General features: G+C 30.4%; 3 protein-coding genes across 3 annotated transcripts; 1 reads left to right on the top strand and 2 right to left on the bottom strand.

The window, feature by feature from the left end:
* Positions 1–333: 333 nt before the first annotated feature.
* LOC108912877 (alpha-1,2-mannosyltransferase ALG9) lies at positions 334–6,465 on the bottom strand. Its single transcript, XM_018718293.2, has 8 exons — positions 6,121–6,465; positions 5,904–6,055; positions 5,662–5,854; positions 5,406–5,605; positions 5,079–5,356; positions 4,872–5,026; positions 2,753–2,928; positions 334–2,571 (listed from the first exon to the last, which is right to left on the bottom strand). Exons 1-8 carry the CDS (start codon positions 6,225–6,227, stop codon positions 2,033–2,035), a joined length of 1,800 nt encoding a protein of 599 aa, XP_018573809.1. The 5' UTR covers positions 6,228–6,465; the 3' UTR covers positions 334–2,032.
* Positions 6,466–6,647: 182 nt separating this feature from the next.
* On the top strand, positions 6,648–10,521 carry LOC111691911. Its single transcript, XM_023455419.1, has 4 exons — positions 6,648–6,662; positions 9,587–9,882; positions 9,961–10,063; positions 10,327–10,521. Exons 1-4 carry the CDS (start codon positions 6,648–6,650, stop codon positions 10,519–10,521), a joined length of 609 nt encoding a protein of 202 aa, XP_023311187.1.
* A 3,324-nt stretch (positions 10,522–13,845) lies between these two features.
* Positions 13,846–18,754, bottom strand: LOC108912878 (neuroguidin). The gene is made up of 3 exons (XM_018718294.1): positions 18,647–18,754; positions 17,792–18,320; positions 13,846–17,432 (listed from the first exon to the last, which is right to left on the bottom strand). The coding sequence occupies exons 1-3, from the start codon at positions 18,653–18,655 to the stop codon at positions 17,062–17,064; spliced, it is 909 nt and encodes a 302-aa protein (XP_018573810.1). The 5' UTR covers positions 18,656–18,754; the 3' UTR covers positions 13,846–17,061.
* Positions 18,755–20,393: the final 1,639 nt, after the last annotated feature.

Here is a 20,393-nt window from a genome sequence, read left to right as displayed (position 1 = left end):
TAGTACATATTTATAAATATATTAAATAATCAGTAAAAAAGTGTTCGAAAATTTTTTTTTTGGTGTAGGGGTTCCTCAAAAAAATCAAAATGTTGGCGAGTTTTCACACATCATAAAAGTTTGAAGACCGCTGGTATAGAGCATTAAATTATTATAAAATTGTCTTCAGTTAATTAAATAAGTTGTAGATTATTTTACATTGTTGAAAAGGAAATTAATAAAATTTCACAAGCATGAGCACATATAGGAAAGTAATTCAAAATGCAATCCAAAAACTTGCAAGAAAAAAAAATACTAATTTCATATTTAGTATTTATTAAAGAAGTGTACAATACTTTGATAGAAGAGTAACAAAATAAAAACTCAAAAAAAAACTACATCACTACATATTAAACAGTTAAATTATATTGTAAATAAATTTAATGTTCAAAGGATATAAAATTGTTTCCTCAAATTATCCAACGTTTTACATCCAAAATATTATATGGATTAAAAAGCCATATAGTAGAAATTAAACACAATAAATTAGTGTGATTATAAAAACTTTAATTAATTGTTTTTTAAAAACAATGGTCTATATAAAATTCAAAACTGTTTTTAATTTTTCTGAATTTATTTTATCAAATAATTATGTAATAATGATTTAAAAAAATACAATGAATTAACTGGATATGATTTACCTAAACATTTAATTTTTTAATTTTTAAATGAGAAGCTGGCTCATTTCAAAGTCCATTTTATTTCTTTTTACTCGTAGGGCTTTAGGAGACACAAGAGATGCAATGGTTGTGTCTTAGTCTTTTTGAATGTGACTAATAGTTGAGGCCACATTTTTTAAATTTCTCACAGAAAATGTTTAAAATAATTTAGATTCTTGCTTATCAATATGAAACTGGTATGAAAAATATATTTTCTTCTCATTTTTACTGCATAAATTCTTGTGTAGGTATATTATACAGATACTACAAAAAATCAAAAATGAGGAAGAGATTTCCTCGTCTCAGTTGAAAAATATATTCTTATACAAACATTTGCTTTTAAAGCTTTAATTTTTTGATACAGGGCGTTGAACTTAAAAAAATGTGACTAATAAAGATACTGCAATGAAGTTGTGTGTACACAATACATGAATAAAATAGCACACAACATGAAAAAATTAAGTTTCAGCTCAAAGCAGTGGCGTAGATATGAAGTTTGCTGGTTACAGTTTCCTCAAAAATACAGTAAAAGTAAAAGTACATCACTGGAATAAAAAATTCTTTTATCCCTTTTGATATGCAAATTTTAATTTGAACAAAAACAATCTCTTGACTTTTTTTAATAGATTTTACGGGTTTGATATAAATTAGTAATTTCTACATATGATTCCTGTCCACACGTTTTTTTCTCTTCTCTTAAAAATTCCAGTATACTTATCAATTTGCTGATACCTTTTTCTTTAAAGCCCTGTTGTGTATTCAAAAAAGAGGTCAAACATAAATTGTTCGATTGTATCAAATCCAAATCTATGAAAGAAAACAGATTATATTCATTTTAAATATTATTTCAAAAATGTAAAAAAAAATTCAGTGATATGCTAGGTACAATTTATAATAATTTAATCAACATACCTTATCTCTATGCCACTGATTCCCAATAACTTAATTTTTTTTACACTAAATGCCAATTTATGAATATATATTGCACTCAAAATTTTATTTCAATATCTTCATTTGTTCAGAAAATATTCAATATACAAATTTATTTTTTTGAAAATCCTGTATCTCAAAAATAAAGGTTTTAATGTGTACATAAGAAAATGTTCTTAAATTTGAACAAGAATATGCTCCCTCGTTTTGTGACCTATTATACACCCTATATATTTATCTTACATTTTCTCAAAACATATTGTTATATTTCTCAGATTCTTTGACATGTGTACATTTATTAATTTTCTTAATATTTAAAGTATAATCATTTTAACATAATTTAATAAAATCAACAATAAAGGAATGTAAAAAACGCTGGTTATTATGTCTATTATCCATTAATGTTACTTAATTTTTAATTTGGAGGATTGAAGCAAACTGAAAGTACCATATACTACATATCTATCACTTAGAAAAGGTACAAAAAATGCTCGAAAATATTTATTGGACTTTTCTGCATTCAAAAATCGGTAACTTTTTACTATCTTCCATTTATCCCTCCTTTTAGCATATATCGGTTCTAAGTCAGTTTCTTTACCTAAATCTAAGTCTAATAAAAAGTGACACTTATTGAGATCAAAATATAAGCTTATATCTTCTTGATTCTTGTCATTGAAGTATGAGTGTACTATCGTTGTAGCATTTTCACCTTCAGCGTAAGGCGCGGGTAACATACCGTTAAATTCAGATTTAATAAATCGTATATTCCAATTAGTATTTGGTAAAAAGAAAGAGCTGGGATATCTGTGCCAGTCTTTCCCTATACAAACATTGACTTGAGCTCGATCAGATATTTTTGCTTCTAGGGGATATCGATTTAATTCCATCATTAGGTCGAGTGGAGCATGATAATTTCTGTACAAGGCAAAAATTCTTGAAACACCTAAAAAAATGGTAATGGTCATTTAGTCAGTATTTAAAAATATATATGAAGAAGAATTTTGATCTGACACTGGTTAGGTCTTTATCTACAGTTTTATTTATTTCCCACTTAAATATAGATTATCAGATAAAATAAGAGCTATCTTAAGATTGTACATTGGAAATAAATTTAAGTTTATTACCTAATAAAGATGTTATTACCATTACTGCGATCATGATAAATATTGTTTTATCCAAATAATGTGTCCCAATAGGCATTTTTTTAAATACAGTCCATATTCTAAAGCACAATTTCTGTAATATGTCTACAGTTATTGCCCCACTTAGGCAAATTATTGGATATATAGGAAATAAAAATCTGGGAACAAAGATCAAATAAGTTAAATAAAACTTGCTTCTTATGGTTGGTTTATAAAAAAGTATTAGTCCTAACTTAGCCGTAACTTAACCTTAATCTTAGTCCTACATTGTTTAGTTTACAAAATTAAAGCCAAGTATTTTTAAAATATACTTTCCATTTTTATACTTAGATACATATACACTTTTATTTGTGTACAAATCCATAATACCTGTTCTTAAAAATAATTGACTGAACTATTATTTTGGTATTAGATTTTATGTGTTACTGAGAAGGCAAAAATTGCAATAAAATCGCAATTATCGTAAAATATGTCGTATAAATATCGACATGTTTGCAAGGCGATAATATTTCAACTAAAAACATCTAATCGAGAAAGGTTCCAACTTCTATAAAAGGGTTTCCCCGAGACTGCCGAGGAATTACGTTTTTAGCGGTTACTTTTTATTATGTAATCTGACTTTATAATCCGAACTATACAGGGTGACCCGTTCATGTTTCAAAAAAACTTGTGTGCAAGTTCTTCATGGGAAAATAATAGGGGCAGTTTATGTAAAGTTTTTTTCTTAGACGTCCTGTTTTCGAGATACAGTGTGTTGAAGTTGTTACCTTTCAAATGGTTTCTTTAATTCGGCTAAATATAAAAATGTCAAAATTTGTACAGTAAACAGTGAGTAAACATCAATTGTGCGTTAAGAATAATGTGCAAGCGGTTTCTTTCTGAAAAGCAGTGGCACCGATACAGGAATTGAAGGGGTACGATCAAAGAAAAAATATGTTAAAAATCAAAATTTATTACATTTCTAAACGGCTCTGTAAACTCTAAAGGATACTACAAAAAAAAAGGTATACTTGTCAAAATTCGGTAGCATGTACCATCACACAAAACGGCATAAGTATGTATATTAACAAAATATTAATTGAAAGAGGACCTTACCATTGAATGAGCTGAAGACATTTAACTACCACAGTATTTCCATTTAAGACTAATTTTAATTTCTTACGTATCACATGAAACAGTTAAATTTTAAAACATTTTATTAACTAAAAAAAATTTTAAGTTTCAGTTTCTTGTAAACTAACATTTAAAAAAGTAAATCAAAATAAACAGATTATGGTTATTAATTATCTATTATTAACTAATTTTAGGTTTTGTAAACTATTACACTACCAGTACTAAAATAAACAATTGTTGAATGGTCTGAATTGTTGATGGACATGAATGCTTAAAAAATGTGATAAGAACAGAAAAATATTAGGAAACAGACTCGGAGACATACAGAACAAAATAGATGCACAATTAAATAAATGTACAAACGCGAAATACTACAGTAGATACTGAAATTGTCCCCCATTTCCTTCTATACAACTTAATTTTTTTCGAAAATGGTACATGCTACCGAATTTCGACAAGTATACCTTTTTTTTTGTAGTATGCTTTAGAGTTTACAGAACCGTTTAGAAATGCAATAAATTTTGACTTTTAACATTTTTTTTTCAATTGTACCCCTCCAATTATCTATATCGGCGCCACTGCTTTTCAGAAAGAAGCCGTTTGCACATTATTCTTAATGCACAGTTGATACTCGTGTACAAATTTTGACATTTTTATCTTTAGTCGATTTTTAGATAATTAAGGAAAACCATTTGGAAAGTAACAACTTCAACACACTGCATCTCGAAAACAGGGGTCTAAGAAAAAAACTTTACAAGAACTACCCCTATTATTTTTCCATGAGGAACTGGCACACAAGACTTTTTGAAACATGAACGGGACACCTTGTATACGTTAAACCGAATTTTGTTCGAATTAAAGAGTTTTGTTCGGAGGTCTTGCATGAGGAGCAATGTATAACAAAAATAAAACATTTTTTAAATTTTATGTTATAGATGGAGTCTATATGTATATTTTTTAAAATTAACATATGGTCTTATTCACCTACCTCTCTTCTTTATGTTCTTGCAACATAAACACTGTTAACCATAAAAACAGCGGACTTAAAGACAACCAAAATGGTAAATATAATGTACTCTTATTTTTTGATGGTACAAAGAAATAATTTAAGATCACAGCTAAAGGACTCAATAAAGCTAATATCTGAAAAACAAACAAATTAATAGATATAAATTTAACTAAATATAATATTTACCCATATAAAGTTAAAATTAAGAAATCCGTTAACAAAATAATATGATAACGGTTCTGTGCCATATAAATTAGGACCAGCCCCTCCCAGTACATTATACTTGACTATGTTGAAAGGAGCTATAATAAAACGTCCATATATCAAAGAATCAATTATTATCATTGGTACGAGAATGACTAGAGCTGATATTCCTGACCAGGCAGCAAAATCTATGTACAACTGTTTCCTGAATAACATATCAAATGCGATGGGTATCCCCAGCAAAGCTGCAAACGGCCATCCTAAAATTGAATGTTTTATTTTACAGTCAATTTTTAAAACAAAATCTACCTAATAAAGACCCTAAAGCAGTAAAAAATATTGCTAATGCAAATTTCTGTTGCCACCAAGCTGCACAAGCTGCAGCACATGTGTACATGGCAAAACTGGATGGCAAGAAAGCTGTACTTGCAACGAACATTCCAGCAGAAAACAGCTGAAAGGCTAAACATATTCTTCCTATATGGACACCGAATTCTTTGCATATTGCTCTACAAAGTTAATATAAATCAGCAAAAAATAATAATTAACTTGAGTATAATCTTACTTGTAAAAATAAACTTCAGCAAAAGCACAAATTAAACCCAAGAGACACCGTACGAAATAGAACATAAGAAGAGGATTTGGCTGCAGTAATTTATGGTAAATCCAGGCTGGAGCAGCATGCACCATTATATAAAAATAAGATCTAAGTCCAAATTCTGGACTGTACTCCCATGTTTGTAGTCCCTTACCAAAAACTAAAACTGTACGATTAAAAGAACAAGTAAATAAATTTTATTGTCATACCAAGGTAATGCATCGGCTCCCAGTAATTAAAGGTTTCATCACAGTCTGATATGTGTGACCAAATAGCAGCACAAAACCTGGCCGATAATAAAATTTTAAAAGCCGTCTCGCCCGCAGGGAACAATAACGCAGTGTTGTTTGTTTCTATTTTGCTGCAAAATATTTAATAACCATTATATCAATCATCAATATAGAATCAACTCCAACCTTAATTTACCTAATCTGCGTTTTCGCCGGTTTGCGATGTGTCTCTTTACGCGAGTCTTTTCGCATAGGTTGAGGTGCATTTTGTCGTAACCTAAAGGATAGTTGACTCTTTGTCATTTTAATTTATTTAATTTATGGCTGTCGGTAAATAATTACATTATAAAATGAGAATACCGGGGTAATCAGTATATTCTTTAGACAATCTATTCTAATTCTAAATTGAAAATCATAGCTTATCTCTATTTTGTACCACCTTATCTCTGATAAAATTTCACTGTACACTTTTTCATAAATTGTTTATTTTTCGTTTTCTCAACAAAATATAAAAAATTCTTATTATCCCCACCCCTTCATATAGAAGCAACATAACATAACTTAACCTTCATACACCTATTAACTATTCTTCTTCTTCTTCTTCTTCTTCAGACAATCAGTGATGATATAGGAACAGAGGGGGTAATTAATCACTTAGTTTTTGGAGCAGCGCAACTTACTCCCTAGATATATGACTTACTCTAAACCTAAACCTAAACCCTCATGGGGGTGCGAGAAGTGAGAAATTGGCAGGATGCCTAGTAATATAAATATTCCCAGTCAAAGAGTACCCTGTTTAATGTGTATTATTATTTTAATACAATTTTTCCAAATGAAAATAAAATACAATTAAATAACCGCGCGCCATTATTCCATGGCTAGAAATTGGCCTCAATGATTTGGGATCGAGGGGGATTATCCCTCTTTATCCTGCCTCATCTCGTGTAGGCCTGGACAGCCTTCGTAGGTGGGCCCCATCCGTCGTCTACCCTGACCGCAAATGCGGCCGGTGCGGCTTTGTGGGACCTCCTTTTGTCCTGGCTGGGCCCCACCGGCTAGGGCCCTTTCTTCTGGCGCTCTTCTTGCTTCGCCGGCTCGTCTGTGTAAACCCCGGGGGTAGTGTCATGTTTATGTGTGGTATGGTTGGGTAGGGTAGTGCGGCTATGCAGCCTGGGACGCGCTTTGCTAAGGTGGCCCTTAGCCCAGCGCGGGAGGGGAAAAGAAGGAGGGTATGGGGGGTGTGTATGTGTGTGTGTGTGTCGCGTTGGGGTGGTCACCCAGGGTCAAAAAGTTGGTGTCTAGGTCTTTTGTGTTTGTCGGTCACGTCGTCAACGGCTTGCCTGAGGGGATCGTCATGTCTAGCGGCTACGTCAAACCGTTTCTCCGCGAATTAAATAACCGTGTTGTGTAGCTGCTACAGGAATATCTTTTAGTATAGGAAGAATATCCGAACTGAAATTGTCGAGTTACCATCTCTAAACATATAGCTTTCAAAATATCTATTGGAGGAAGTCATAACAGCACAAAATACCCAACAATTTTTTTTAATCAATAATTTTAAATAGTTGTACCTAATAAAAAAAATAATACGATTTTATGAAATGTTTTATTATTTCTAATTAGTATTGCTAATAGTATTAAAAAAAAATTGTTGGATATTTTGTGCTGTATTGACTTTTATACTGTTATGACTTCCTCCAATAAATATTTTTAAAGCATTCAAAGCCGCACTCCGGAAAAATTTTAAATGCTAGCTAAAACAAGCTAAAAACCTTTTTAAGCGATTACAATAGTAATATCATCTAATTCAGAATTAAAAATGACTAGATTTTGTCATAAAAATAGCAGCGACGTATTTAAAAAAATTAATCTGATGATGGCCCCTCGAAGACGAAACGTCGGATTGCAAAAATGTTGACGCCATTGGATAAAGAGAAAAAAATGCATGCAAATGTGCAATTTATTTTAAAATTCGTTTTCAAATAAAGCCAGAAAAAAAAATAAAATGATTTTGCAAAATTTCGGGTTTTTCCAGATATCTCCGGAACTACCAGGAATTTTAAAACTTTCTAAACGGCATTTTGTTAGCTATAAAAAAAACACAACTTTTTTCTAATTTGAGCCAGATTCTAATGCTATTCCATCCTTATCTTGGACACAGTGTATATTGAAAATACTTTTTTAACATAATTTTCTTGTATAAACTTAAATAAGATAACAAAAACCTTTGATGTAGGTACAATAAAATTAAATGGATAAATTTGAAATGATTTTGAAGTTTCAAATAAATTCTTGGGTTCATTCGCAATATTTAATTTATACCTTATTTTTACATTTTCTTTAATTATTTGACCCAATAAATATACAGTGAATAAATCAGGTCGGTAGAGTTAATATTAAGGGCGATAAATAATTTTTGATTTGTAAAATATTTAAAACAGACTATGTCCTTTGTAGAGCATCCGTGACGTTACACCACTTGATTGGTGGAAAATGACGTCTTTTTGAAAATTTGTTTCTATTTGAAAATCTACAGGTTCTTCACGTCTTTCATTTGCTCATTATTGTTTTATTTTTAAATGAATTTGATTGTTTATTGTATATATTTATATAATTTTTATGTTCATAGCAATTATTAATAATTTTTCATCCGAAATATCAAAAGGAGATATTAGTACCATATAAACTTTCTAATGGCATTTTCTTTGTAGGAATGAATCGTATTGTTGTAACCTAATACACATGTAGCAGTATCTTATAATCTACATATTTTTCTTGCGGTTTTTCAATGGATAGTGTACAGTAAGATTATGTGAGTATAAAGTGAAAACGGTCGACAGGAGAATTTAAAGTTGAATATATGGGCGTTACTAAATTTAAATTTTTATAATGAACTTAACAGATTTTTTTTTTAAGTTTAAAATTAAAAGCTTGTTCATTATCACAAACTATTTCTTTGGGAAAGTTAAAACAATTAGCAAATTTGGGGAATTATGTCTAATGTGTTTGATTCAATTTTGATGGTTTGGCCTAATTTTGGGAAAGGATCAATTAATGTTAGAAATTTACAGTTGTCCATAAAATAAATGTCAGTGTAATTTTTGTAATAATTTTAAAGGTGCAGGAGTTAGTTGGTATTTAATTTTTAATGTATTTCTTTCATATTTTGCTGATTGGCACGGTACACATTCATTAATGAAATTCTTTACATTCTCTCTTCTTATCATTGTCTAACAATGGCCAATAATATAGAAACTACTGTTTGATTAAATCCATGGTGAATTTGCTTGCTTTAGTGAACGATCTTCCTCTTCTTTATTACCAGGGACATCCTCAAATTTTACATGAGAAATGAGAAAATTTTTTATCTCAAAGGATTTTTAAGATGCAAATCTCAAAAAATTTTACTATCCCTTTTTTATAACAAAGAGGGTTTTGATATACTATCTGCCTTGAAAATATTGGAACACAATAATTTAGAACTACCCTGTATACTTTTTCCTCCAATTCTGACAAAGCTTTCATTTCAGCAAAGTCTTTGTCACTGTCAATTATTTATAGCTATTTTTGCAATCTGAAATTTTTAAATGGATTTCTGTAAAGTAAAATTTAAATATCTATTAATAATTAATATGTATAACCCAAAAATTTTAAAATTCTAGTCAGAACCGTCGGATCGTACAACATGGGGAAATTGTACAAAGCTGGACTTATATTGTAAAAATGTTTATAACCCAATTGTCAAAGTATCAGATTGGGAAAAATATAGTGAATCTTTACCAATAGATGTCAATCCCTATTGCCCCACTGCATTTGATTTACATTTTTCTCATTATAATAAAATTGGAAAAGACGAAAATCCTGTAAATTATACAAGTACTACCCATGACATGCTTGCACAAGTATTTACAAAAAGAAGAGAGTTTGACATTAATCCAAACAAAGCCGTTATTAATTTGTATTCAGACATTGAGTATGGTTATTCATATTAAAATCTTGAGTTAACAATAATCCGAACCGTTTTTAGTCAGGCGAGTGACGATGAGAAAAAAATCGGGTGTTCGTCTGCTTCTGGAGCAGACTATGTAACAACAATGCAACATAGTTTTCTGCCTCCCTACCCATATTTACTGAAAAGGGTAACGCTATGTAATAATCACTATATGTACAGGGTGTTTCAGGATTTTTAATAACATATTTGTGAGACCATATATTAAAATTAAATTCCTTTTTGAAAATTCAATTGATGCTTTTTCCTTTTTTTTTTTGAGAGAGAAATTTTCTGAATTAGCTTATAATCGAGGAAAACTCTTACTTTTATTCGGGCCTATTTAAAAATTACGTTTTAGTGATACATCTAAAAAATATTTATTGATTTCTCATATACATATTTTGTTTTTAGCTTTCTGTAGCTGAACCTCCTCATTTCTTCCATAGATTTTTAAAAGCAAAAGGCTCATCTAAGTTTCTAGACGATGATTATATCCAACACATACAAAGGCTGCAGATGTACAAAAGTTACAAATATGTTTCATATAATCCGTGTACTGGATATTATACAGATGGAACCTTGGGAGACGTGAGGGATTTGTATTGAAAAAAGACCCCCTTTAGAAAAAAATGTATATTAAAAAATGTATATCTACAAATAAATGAATAAAAAAAACAAATTAAAGCCATAAAACTTATAAACTATAATAATACATCATTGATTTTTTGAGCTTGGATTTTGTTAATTTCAGTAGCATACCTAAATTTCTATAGAATTAAATTACACCAACGAACAATAGCCACTGAAGGTAATACATTGTTTTATATCTAGTTCATTAAAATTCTATAATTAAAACCATATGAGTTATAAATCAGGATATCCTAAGTAGAAATTTTATAAAAGGTCTACCATAAAATTGAAATTTAATACTACACTTACATAAAAAATGATAACAATATCAGCATTGACCACTGCTAAACATTAAAGTTATTACACTTTGACAATGAAGCAAGGGTGTTTTTTTCCATAAGTGCCACTGAGCTTCAGAACCACCAAAATTATAACAAAAAATATTACAGAAACAGACAACTAAATTTATATTTTCATCAAAATGCAGTGTAATGAATATAAAATTGTTATTTTTATTTATTTCCTACATGTTTGTAATTAAATTTCGGTGAAAATTAAAATGGTAAGATCAAGATAACATTAAAACACAACATTCTGTTTCACCAGCTGTAAAGTTTCATGAGATTTTATTCAACCAATCAGCGGTTGTCATTGTTCATTGTAAACGATTGATTAATATTGGTGACGCTAAGATTTCGAGATTTTTAGTTGACAATACCATCCGCGCAATGTTGGGTTGCCTATGCTTGGCGATTATGTGGCTTGTAATCATTTATGAAGGGTCTGTAGTTAGTTCTACAATCAATGTCTAACTCAAACTCAAACTTTAATAAAACAGCAGTAATCCGTGGCTTTCAGAAATTATTGAATCGGCACCAATGAAATACTGACAGCTCATATCCTGACTTGTAGGCGTGAGCGATGGAATAAGTCGAAGCTCGGTGGGGTTCACCTTCCGTGCTGCCGAAAGCTCACGAAACAGATCCAATTTAGATACGAGTAGTAAGTTTAAATAAAACCAAAATTTGAGTTAAGTGAAACTAAATTATTATCAACAATCGTCCCCTGAATTACTAAGTATTGAAGTAGCTGGACAGAGTAGAAGAAAATCATAAAAAAGATAATTTAATAAAGACATATTTACAAAACTAGATTAGTTTTCTGTGTGTTATTTGGTGTTGCGCATGAACTAAAAGTCTGTAGGAAAACATAAGTAAGGGATCTGATGCATTTAAGTGAAAAGATAAAAATACATGAAAATAGTAAAACTCATCACCACGGTAGCGTAGTCGGTCGAGCATGCGGTGGCAAGCATTTCTCGTCCAGACTTCCTATTCTGGTCCGGGTTCGATCCCTGGCATCAAACACTGGCAATGTTGACGGATAATGGGTGTTTGCCCGCGTTTTTTCAAGTGTAGCCACCTTCCGAACAGCCTTTGTTTTTGGATTTGGGGGTTGTCTTATTTCTGCGGTGTTTTTATGTTTTTATCAATCAAATGTGAATTACATGTCAACATATACCTAGACTCAATGGGTTCTGCTTATTGAAAAACATTCAAAAGTATAACTGAGAGGTGGCAAAAAGATATATGTTTTGTCCAAAGCTATTGACTGTATTAAGTTTTGTGAAGCTTTTCAGTTTGTTCTACGAGAACATGATGAATCCAAAAACCTGACAACCCTGGCATATTTCACGGATCTATGTATTTCCTATTACAATTTGAAAAAACTTTTAGCGATTACAATAAAAATACAATTTTAAATTAAGTTAGAAAATTTTGTTATGGGCATAAGGAAGTATTACAGAAAAATTCTACAGAACTTTTACCAAATTGTATTCTTTGATGTTATTCTGTATAATCTCTGTCATAAATTGCATCAAATGATGTATGTATATTACAAACTAGAAGTTACTTTCGTTTAAACTAATTTTAAACATTTATTGTTGTTCTTTAAATAATTATTTATTTTCATGTTGAGGAAATGACATCTAAGTACTGCTGTTTGAGATCTGTAGTAAATCAACAAAATTCTTAAAAAAGTTGAAATTATTTGAACTTTTTCCGGAATTTGTCCAACGGTTTTTTCAAATTTCATTCTAACATGAATCAGCTTTTAATGTTTAAGAAAACCAGTAAAAAAGGTCAAGTACCGCCCCTGTATGAAGCATGTTACACATACCATTTTTTTGAGTGAAGATTTTTTGTCTCTTCATAGTTATACTTATTTAAGTTTAAAATTATATCAAGCTGTAACTTTAAGAGAAATAAAATTTTTCTGAAAAATAAGAAAATGCCTGAGTGTATCTTACCAGTTGATAATGGGAGTTTTTTTCTTCTAATATATGTGCAATTTCTTATTTAATTCCTAATCAGAATTTCTTTTGAATTTTTTTTTTCAATTTCATTCTGTATATGTTCTGCCTAGAAATCATCATCTAAAAAAGATATTGGGACCCCATATCTTCATTATCAAAATATGACCACCTTAATTTTTACCAGCTGCCACTGAATATCAAAGCAACAAGCTGTATAACTTAAAAGAAGTAACCATAAAAAGTGGCACTCAACAATATTATTAATTTATTGGATAACTAATAACATAATAACACGAGACAGAAAATATACCACTAACAATCAATTACACTATTCTCTATCCATAAAAGAGAAAGCAAAGAAAACTTAACGGAACTTTTTATATAATTTAAACAATAATTAACCTATTAATTTAAAAATTAAAAAATAACTTGTTTTATTTTTTGCGAAATTTTATAAATTATTTAGAAATATTCAATCATTACTCGAGTCTATTTTACAATCTGTTGAATTGATTGTTAATGTTCAAAATATATTTTAGGTAATAAATTATTTTACAAAACTAAAACTTTATTTTGGAAAACAATTTATGAGAAGAGTAATAGTAACAAGTTATAACATTTGTAAAAATATTTTCAGTCTATATTATGATAGTTTTTAATATAAAAAAAAGGAAAATAACTAAAGAATATAAACATCAAAAGTACCATGCCAAAATGTTTAATAAAAATTAAAACTTACTAATATTTATTACATAACTGTATAATTATGTATATCTAAGCAATTTTGAATTTTTTTTACAAATCAATTCTTACAAACATAAGGTCACCATAGGCAACTGGGGTTTCAAGCTCTTTAAGTTCATATAACAAATATATATATGTGCAAAAATATTCTTAATATGCACAAGCAATAATTATTTAAATCTATTTTTAAATTAAAAAAAGTGTAATTCAGGAAGTATATAATTTTTTTGTGATGCAAATTGTGATTTATTTTAAAAAAGCAAAATTCGCTATTGTTTTAAAAAACCTTCTGTGTATTTTTAATAATCGTTTCCACCATATAAAATGTATATGGTGTGTTAATAAATTAGAGTATACATGTTTAAGAAACAAGCTGTCCTAATAATTTACCCAACATAAGCAGCTCGATCTGTTACACCTTATTACATTATTTTTGTATGCTAAATTCCTCAAGTGTGTGCATTGCTAAATATATTTAGTATTATTTTTAGCAATCTCTTATTTGCATATATATGGCATATTATATTTATCCGGCATTATAATGTGCACAAAAACAAGCTCTATTTTATTATTTTTTAACTTTTTAAGTTTGATCATATTGTACTTCATTTCCTTAATATGGTACATGACATGTGTTATGATACAATTAACGGGTTTGGAGGAATGGCCACATAGGTACAAATTTCTGTTAAAATAGTAGAAATAGACTGAATACAGGGTGTAACTTTAAGTGGGGGTAAGTTTTTTAGGGGTATGTATTCACCTGAATAAAATTTGAATTTCTTTTTTTTTTTATCAAATAGTTATTTATTTTTTAAAATACACTTTAGTTCTTGTATTAGGGGCACCTGGAATTTGCGTATTAGTGCATTATGAATAGAGACCGCACTTCATTCGCACATGACGTCATTATCAGGGGCGGACTCAGGACGCTAAGTTAAACTCTGTAGAAACTGAGGTGCAAACACCATATAAAAAGTAAAAATCAAAGTCTTAGCTTGTACTGACGATTTATAATATCCACCATGATTCATATTAAGTTTATTAGTTTACAAAACACTCTACACTGAGCTCTACACCTATTCACTTGCGGTGCTGAAGTAAAACCGAATAACCAGCAACTGCTGTAAATGTTCAGCTAACCAACTGCGTTAGGTTGTGGCGTTTACCGCAAAAAATCCATTTAAGTTTCGAAAACGTACGTTCAACGTCCACAGATGTTACTGGGGCATATTTCAAGTATATATAATTTTTAACGGATGGCATATTTAGGGTGGATTCAGAAAAATCTACTTCTTTACCTTCAAAAAGATCATATGCGACATACAGTTAAAAATCCCGGATTGTTCTGCAAAACGGTATCAATTTTTTTCTTCACACGTTCAGCACTATGTCCTGACAACTGGGAAATAAACTGTCGCAAGTCCAAAACATTATTTACTATGTTATTTACTGAATATTCTGATGATGCCACAGTTACTTCAAAACGGCGTATAACTGACTATATTCGTGAATAATTAAAATGTATGTATGCTAAATCTTCACGAAGTGTGGGATCGTTAAATATCCTTTGAGCACATAAAATAGAAGTAGCATCACTTGAATTCAATTGCTGTATAACATTTTTTATGCCGTCAAAGTGTACGTAATAATAAGATGTTGCGTCTAACCACGTACCCCAACGTGTCAAAACAGGTTCTGGAAGTAGTGGTACGCCTGGAAGAGTTTCTCTGAACAAATTTATCCGGGCTGGTGCTTTCAAAAATATTTTCTAACATTAGCTATCAATTTTGTCGTTCACTGGTGGTCATACTGTTACTTTCGCGAGCTTTGTGTTTTTCTGAGTTTATGTGTTCCGCAATTCGTGTTATATAATTCCACGATATAACGCATTCACAAATTTTGCACCTTAGTTCTGCTCTGTCGAATTCTAAATCGGGGTAATCTTTTATCCAGTTTTCGACCGTAGAGCGAGCGGGAAGCCGACGCGACATTTTTACACTTTAACTAACATCTAACATAATTAAAAATATGCATATATACCGTTTCCTTACGTATGATTAGCACGCAATGGTCCCGTCTAATAGGAATGAAATCCGTTCCCCCCGCCCGTCGACTGACTACCATGACCTTGACACGTGCGGGGTAAATAAACATGGTGCATTTGTCGATTAACCGGCACTATTATTATTTTGTGAAGAATGGATGAATATTTAAATATTGAGATCGTCGGCTGAAGTACGGACCTGAGATGTGCGAACGAAGTGCGGTCTCTAATTATGAACGTTGCCAGTTGTTTTTAAATCAACCTACATTTTGGGAAGTGACAATGAAAAATAATTTGGTAAAACTGACTCCATTTGTACAACTTCGTGACATGTTATTTTAAAGTCACCATATTTTTTTGATATCACTGTGATCGAAGCGCTGAACATTAAAAAAAAACATTCTGATGTTTTTAAAAATTTGCATTTTAATAAGATTTACTTTAAATATAAAATTTGACAACAATTCAGTTTCCTATTGTGTATGCGCGTTTTGAGGTTACACTAACTTGTCCAGTGGCGGAGTATGAAAATTACTAGGAAAAGGTTAAAAAAAATTCATTAAATTTTCACGACGGAATTTGAAAAAATAAACTAGAATTTGTCCAACAATTCTGGAAATAGTCAAGTGGAAGAGCAAGACTTGATAGATGGTAAGTAAAGATATACATGTTTATGAATGTAGATAAAAATTTTAAATTTCTGTATATAAAAAACCAAGATATCCAAAACTTTGGTCAATCAGAGGAGAGATTGATGCGGCAACATGAAAATATTATGCTTTTATTACATGAATATCGAAAGAGAATAGATAAATTTTGTAACCCCAAGTTTAAGAAAAAATACTCTGGCTACATACATACCTACTGTTGATATTAATTATTAAGATTTTTTTAGACATATTGACAAAATAAGGTTACATTTCTTTTTCGATCGCCTCAGGCTAAGAACTCTATTTAATATTATGCAAACGGCTGATTAACAGCCCTGCTAGCAGTTTTTATTTAGCGGTTGACCTTGTCTGAATACGCCCATTTTCTACAGGTCAAAGGAAGCCTCTGCATAAATATGCCCCCTCTCAGTTACACCCTGTATATCAGAATATTATATGAAGTGGACATATAAATTAGGTCGTATAAAAATACCTTGTATGGCAGTTATAAGAGTCAATTTCTGTTATGAATTCGACTTTCAATATATCTTTTAACATTTTAAAATATCTTTATAGGAAATGACATCTGTTACTACTTCCTGAATTTTCTCAATTAAAAAAAACATTTAATTGAATTTTTAACAAAAGTGCCTATATATTAAAATGAGCTTTGAAAATGATAACATCTGGGGTATTTAAAATATGTTTGCACATAAATAGTTTGCCAATGTAGTAAGTAATTGGAAATCATCAAAAAATCAATTAAACCTTTTCTTTTTGAAATGTTTGCCTTTTGATTTAGTTGGTATCTTTCTTTTTCGCTTACCACCTGTACCTTGAGAAGAGCCGAAATTTGTGATTTCATCACCTAATGACCCCAGTGTAGTTAATTGCCGCCGCCTGTGTTTCTCAGATTTAGTGACAGGAAGTCGGGTCATGTATTCTTCCTCGTACTTCTGAATTTCCTGCTGATGCTTTGACAAGATCTGTTGAGCTCTACTACTCTGAGTTATTTCTATAGGTGTATCAAGATATTCCTCACGAAGATCTTGCATAATCGAAGAAGACAATGCGAGTTTCTTAGATCTTTCCTGTAGACGTTTCATTCGTTCTTGCACCGTTTCATCACCTGCAAGAGAATTGTTTAGGTTGGTAGCAATTTTTTAATGTACTTGATTTATAAGGAAAGAAAAAAATATCTACTTTTTAATACACAGGGTGCTGCGAAAAAGGTAAGTATGCTAAGAATAAAAAATTCAAATTGGCATGCTAATTAAGCTGGTTAGACATTACGCAAAAACATATCCGAAAAGGTAAGAATCACACATTTTTGTAAAGTTTAATTTGTCCCCCTAAGAATTATTAATGAGAAAATTCTTTCGCATATATGAGCGGAATAAAAAGTTTTCCCTCTAGTCCTTTCTAACCATGGCCATAAGTACTATGCAAACTTAATTACTAATATCAATCAAATAAGCTTAATCTTACCAGTATAATGTACAGCAGATAACTTAGGAGGCACATAAATATCATAGTTTTTCTTTTCTGCTTTCTCATTTTCTTCATCACTCTCCTCACTGCTGTCGGACGCCTCATCCATCTGTCCAATTAAATTTTCTGGATTTGCTTTAAATGTTGTTGGATCATCAGCATTTGTTCCAGTCACTGCCGTTTTAACTAATTTATCTATCTGGTATTTCAGTTTGTGTTCAATTGGTTTTATTTTTTCCAATACTGTTCTAATTTCTATTAGTCTGTCTATACAAGGATCATCCTCTATTCTTTCACCAGAACATTTCCGCAGCACCACATAAGTAACATTTATAAGATAGCTTAATAACATATTATATTTCATTTCTAAAAAACTTAAACCTTGATCAGTTGATAATTCTCCTTTTCGCACCTTTTGAATCATGTTGTCAACAAGAGAGGCTACATGTTGGGCACTAACATTCATTTCGTTTAATAATATCAATGCTTGCGGAAGATCTTTATGAGCCATACTTATACCTGGAGCCTATAACAATACATAATAGTTTTCCAAACTTCAAAAATCCGATTTTAAATATATGTAATACAAAGAAAAATTATCCTAAAAAAAAAGTAATTCTAATAGTAATTTGTAAAATGTTAAGGTTAGAATATAAAGTATTTGTAATATTACAAAAACAAAAATTATATTTTAATATGAAATGGTATAGGGGTCCATTTGCATAAAAATCTGTTCGCCATCTTTTAAATCAAAGCAATGACAGAAAAAATAAGGGTAGTTTTTATATTTATAAATATTAATTTTTGAAAACTTTGCAGGAGATTTATCAATTAAAAACACTATAAACTTACTTGAACCATTTTATGATATATATTTTATATGTTAAAAATACATCTCCTATTTTTTATAAAATAATTATAACACGTGTCGAACTTTTATATTGGAACCAGCTTTTTTGATCAACTGTATTGGTATGGAGGGAGAAGTTCGTCATAAAAATGGGGTGAGATTAAAACAAGCGCTAAATTCGAAAGTTTGTTAATCGATCTTGGAACCATAAAAGGTATACAACTTTGGTTAATACCTATATATTTTTTATAAAAATATATAAAAGTCAGTAATGTGAGTAGCTATATTGTTTAACGTTTGTTTTCAGCTATTTTTTTAAGGAATAATACACTTTGTTATTGGTCTGTGTAATCCACTAAAAGTTTAAATTTCAATATAACAAATATTTCTACTCTTCATTATTTGAATTGAAAGGACGGGACGAAAATATATTCAGTGCGCACTAAGTACAAAATTACATGTAAATCGAAAACTCGATAGAGATTAGAGAAGAGAGTAGTATCAGTGCTGTGTATAGATATACGGGGTGCAACTAAAATATTTGACCAAATTTAACGGCAAATTCTGCGACACGGGTTAATAAAAAGGTTTCTATAAACATGTGTCTGGAAACGCGTCATTTGCAAGATGCTCTCAATATATATTTTTTTCAAAGCTATTTAAAAATTGATTAAAAACTGATAGGCTATTTATAGGACGTACTTGTTGCATATGTTGCTAGAATGCGCCATTTCCAATATAAATGGTAAAATGTTAGATTATCTAGGTGAAAAGGCAAACTAAAATGACGATTTTAAAACCTCAAATAGTTTTCTATTTTGAAAACATTTCGCTTTATACCCCAGACCAACATGGCTTTTGTAATAATTTTGTTCAACAACACAACAACATTATTAGCCATTAATAAAATGACTACTTACCCAAATAATTGATACAAGGGTTTTGAAAATATTCTTTATACCTATTGAAGTTTGTTTTTATGACCTAAGGCCTTTGACTGTGTTTGTCATCATTCCATTCTTTTAAGTAAATTAACATATGTTATAATTTTGACTAGAACAGTATTAATTTAATTAAATCTTATTTTATGGATAGATGGAAGTCCACTATAATGCATGCTGATCTGAATTAAGAAATATTAAACATGTGGAGGCTCAAGGTTCCATTTTAGGTCCTATTATTTTTTTCAGCAACACTTAAATTCTTAGGAATTATTTTGGACTCGCGACTTAGTTGAGAACCTCATGCTGATTAGCATACCATGCATATTTTCACTCGAACATGTCATATGCCACATTTAAACTAGGGCCATTCAACATTCAACCCATATGACAAGGGCAAGAGTGTTTGCAATTCAGAGGAAGTGTATTCGAATTATTACAGGTTTAAACTATAGACTGTCAAATTAAAAATTTTTTAACATCTTGTGTTTATATTCTACATTGTTTTGTTGTATCTACATTAAGAAAAATCTATCCAATTATTATTCAATACAGCAGTAATCATTAATATGCTACACATCGCAAGAATAATTAGAATTATAGGAACCAAATTCTACAATATACTGGGTGTCCCATTTTAATTGATACACGTAAATATCTCATCAGAGAAGCCACCAGTCAAAAAATGGTCTACAGTAAAAGTTGTTCAGTTCACTGGGATTTGACCTTGACCTCACCTCAAATTCAGAATTTTAAATAGGACCCCCTATTTTTTATCCTTGGAAATGGATTCAGCAGAAAATTTTAC

Source organism: Anoplophora glabripennis, unplaced genomic scaffold (genome assembly GCF_000390285.2).
Source record: "Anoplophora glabripennis isolate ALB-LARVAE unplaced genomic scaffold, Agla_2.0 scaffold681, whole genome shotgun sequence".
Lineage (NCBI taxonomy): Eukaryota > Metazoa > Arthropoda > Insecta > Coleoptera > Cerambycidae > Anoplophora > Anoplophora glabripennis.
The sequence above is the reverse complement of the archived record's forward strand: the minus strand, read 5'-3'. Positions and strand labels throughout refer to the sequence as shown.

Excerpts from the sequence above, each read along its gene's own strand:
- LOC111691911 (XM_023455419.1), top strand. Across the intron at positions 9,883-9,960 it reads AACAAAGCCGTTATTAATTT|TGACGATGAGAAAAAAATCG; the intron begins GTATTCAGACAT and ends TAGTCAGGCGAG. Across the intron at positions 10,064-10,326 it reads ACCCATATTTACTGAAAAGG|CTTTCTGTAGCTGAACCTCC; the intron begins GTAACGCTATGT and ends TTTTGTTTTTAG.
- LOC108912877 (XM_018718293.2), bottom strand. The coding sequence starts at position 6,227 with ATGACAAAGAGTCAACTATCCTTTAGGTTACGACAAAATGCACCTCAA. Across the intron at positions 6,056-6,120 it reads CCGGCGAAAACGCAGATTAG|CAAAATAGAAACAAACAACA; the intron begins GTAAATTAAGGT and ends AATATTTTGCAG. Across the intron at positions 5,027-5,078 it reads TTAATTTTAACTTTATATGG|ATATTAGCTTTATTGAGTCC; the intron begins GTAAATATTATA and ends TTTGTTTTTCAG.
- LOC108912878 (XM_018718294.1), bottom strand. Across the intron at positions 17,433-17,791 it reads ATCTGCTGTACATTATACTG|GTGATGAAACGGTGCAAGAA; the intron begins GTAAGATTAAGC and ends ATTCTCTTGCAG.